The sequence below is a fragment of the Octopus bimaculoides genome, chromosome 5, assembly GCF_001194135.2.
Source record: "Octopus bimaculoides isolate UCB-OBI-ISO-001 chromosome 5, ASM119413v2, whole genome shotgun sequence".
Lineage (NCBI taxonomy): Eukaryota > Metazoa > Mollusca > Cephalopoda > Octopoda > Octopodidae > Octopus > Octopus bimaculoides.
In genome coordinates, this window is record NC_068985.1 from 36,424,829 (window position 1) to 36,427,241 (window position 2,413).

A 2,413-nucleotide genomic window follows, 5' to 3' on the forward strand; every position below is an offset into this window, starting at 1 on the left:
CTTATTTTATCTTATGTCCATTGTCTGGAAAAGGATCACCGAAGAGGTCATAGATCTTTTGTCACATATCTGTGACCTCTTCAGCAACACTTTTTGTTTTCATGTGTGCTCTTGCTCCACTTACTCCATTCTGCTCTTCTATGATGTGTATCCTTATGTACGCATGTGTTTGTGTGTGTGTTATTGTTCTTAGCAGCTGTATGGCCTTCCCCTAAGCGCCATCCTCTCACCCCATTGTGCTGTTGCTGTTTTAGGACCTGAAAATTTGGTACAGTTCCTGTATCCCTCTGTGTTTGTGTGTTCACCCACAGTGTTGCCATCGTGGTAGTTGTTATTGCCATCGCTGTCACTACTGCTGCTGTCATTGGCCATGTTGTTGATATTGCTGTGGCCGTCTGTGTGTATGGGTTCACCTTGTATGTTGCTTATATCCATGCCCTTTATATAGATTTATTTATTTATTTATTTATTTATCTTATCTATCTCTTTCTTATGTGTTTCACAAGTATATGCATATATGTCTATTGTGTGTGTATTACCCTGTTTGTATCTGTGTTTTATTTACAATCCTTTTTTTTCCTCTCTCTTCTCCCTTCTGTCTTTAGTCTTGTGGTGTGGTGGTGGGTGTTACTGTTTCATTTGTGTAACAGATACAAACGGAGTAGTACACATAGACATATATGCACATACCTGTAATACATATAAGAAATAGAGCTATATATATATAAATTAATAATAATAATAATAATAAAAATAAATAAATATAATTGTCACATAATTGTGATAAATATAAGAAATAGACATAGATAATATATAAATAAATCTATATAAAGAGCATGGAGACAAACAGCATACGAAGCAAAGCGAAGCCATACACACATGCAATAACTTCATGGAGAGCTGCAACAATATCAGCAGTACAACCGACAATGACAGCAGCAGCAGCAGCAGGGACAATGATGGCAATAACAACAACAACTGCCATGATGGCAACACCATAGGTGAACACACAAACACATAGGGATACAGGAACTGTACCAAATTTTCGAGTACTAAGACCAACAGCACAATGGGGTGAGAGGATGGGGCTTAGGGGAAGGCCATACTGCTGCTAAGAACAATGACACACACACACACACACACACACACACAAGCATATCTCCCCCTACCCCTCACACAAACGCATGTGAACATAAGGATACACACCACAGTGCAGAATGGAATAAGTGGAGCAAGAGCACACACAAAGACGAAAAGTGTTGCTGAAGAGGTCACAGATGTGTGTGACGAAAGATTTCTGGATAATGGACATCAGTTAAAATAAGAACAGTAATAAACGAGTGAAGAACAAATATATAGGGCATGTGTTTATTTGGCAAAAAAAAAGTGACCATCCCAAAATACAACAATATATAGCTGCTGGAGAAATTCTGCCTCTTGTTGATTTACTTAGTCTTTGTTTTTAAGCATATTATTGTCACCATGTTGCAGAGAAATAGGTGAGCCTGATTTAGAAGAAATGTAAATAGCCTTTGCAGAGAAAATACCATTTCAGTATTACGAAAAGTGGCAAAAGAGAGAGAACTGTAAGCTAATGGTTGTTTGTTGGTGAATTAATTTTTTGTCAGTCAGCCAATTAACTGTTATCTGGATGTGATTATTAGCACGTCTCCATGTGTGAAGCAGCATTTTCAGATATGTGAATAGTATTCCAGTATGAACCTCAATTCAGTTTTGTTAGGGATCAGAAACTAACTAGGGTTGAAATATCCCCTGATCCTAGAGGTTTCCCAATTTCTATGATGCAGTTTTGGCAATGTTATATATGTGGGTTTGCCATGAGTGATCAATAGACATTATAAGTTATAGCAATTGTAGTAACTTTAGTTGTGTTCATGATTGTAGAAGGTGAGGTGCCAGTCTGTTTCATAAAGAGAAGAATTTCTCCATAGTAATTGTTTAACTGATCAAATGTGTCACTGTTTATTATTAATGGAAGACTCACTTTAAATCTCCAAGAGTGTTGATTTTATTTTAGCTGAATGACATCCATAATGATAGAAAGCACAATACTTTGGCTATCACATTACCATTACTACAGACTCTCTGTAGTCAAAGTTTATTTTAGAACAAATATATTTATATTCAACTTTATGATGATAGTAAACAAAGTTTGTTCTTTTTTTTTTTTTTTTGTGAGATGTATTGTAAGATATATTTATATTCAGACATAGTTAAATATATTTACTTAATTAATCATTTAAATAAAAAAATTTTTGCCTTCTTTTACTATTTCTCACCTAAGTTTTTGCTTCTTGCAGTAAACCGTGGTGGCTGGCAGCAACAGAGAGGTGGTTTTGGAGGTTTTAACCGTGGCAATCGAGGTCGAGGTGGTATTGGCGGCAGTGGTGGT

The 2,413-nt window shown here is 36.2% G+C and overlaps 1 protein-coding gene across 1 annotated transcript in view; it reads left to right on the forward strand.

The window, feature by feature from the left end:
- LOC106879149 (apoptosis inhibitor 5) overlaps positions 1–2,413 on the forward strand; it is a 28,464-nt gene that overhangs the window by 24,690 nt on the left and 1,361 nt on the right. The window contains exon 13 of the mRNA XM_014928587.2: positions 2,322–2,411. Within this exon, the coding sequence (XP_014784073.1) occupies positions 2,322–2,411 (90 nt within the window). The remainder of the gene's footprint in view (positions 1–2,321; positions 2,412–2,413) is intronic.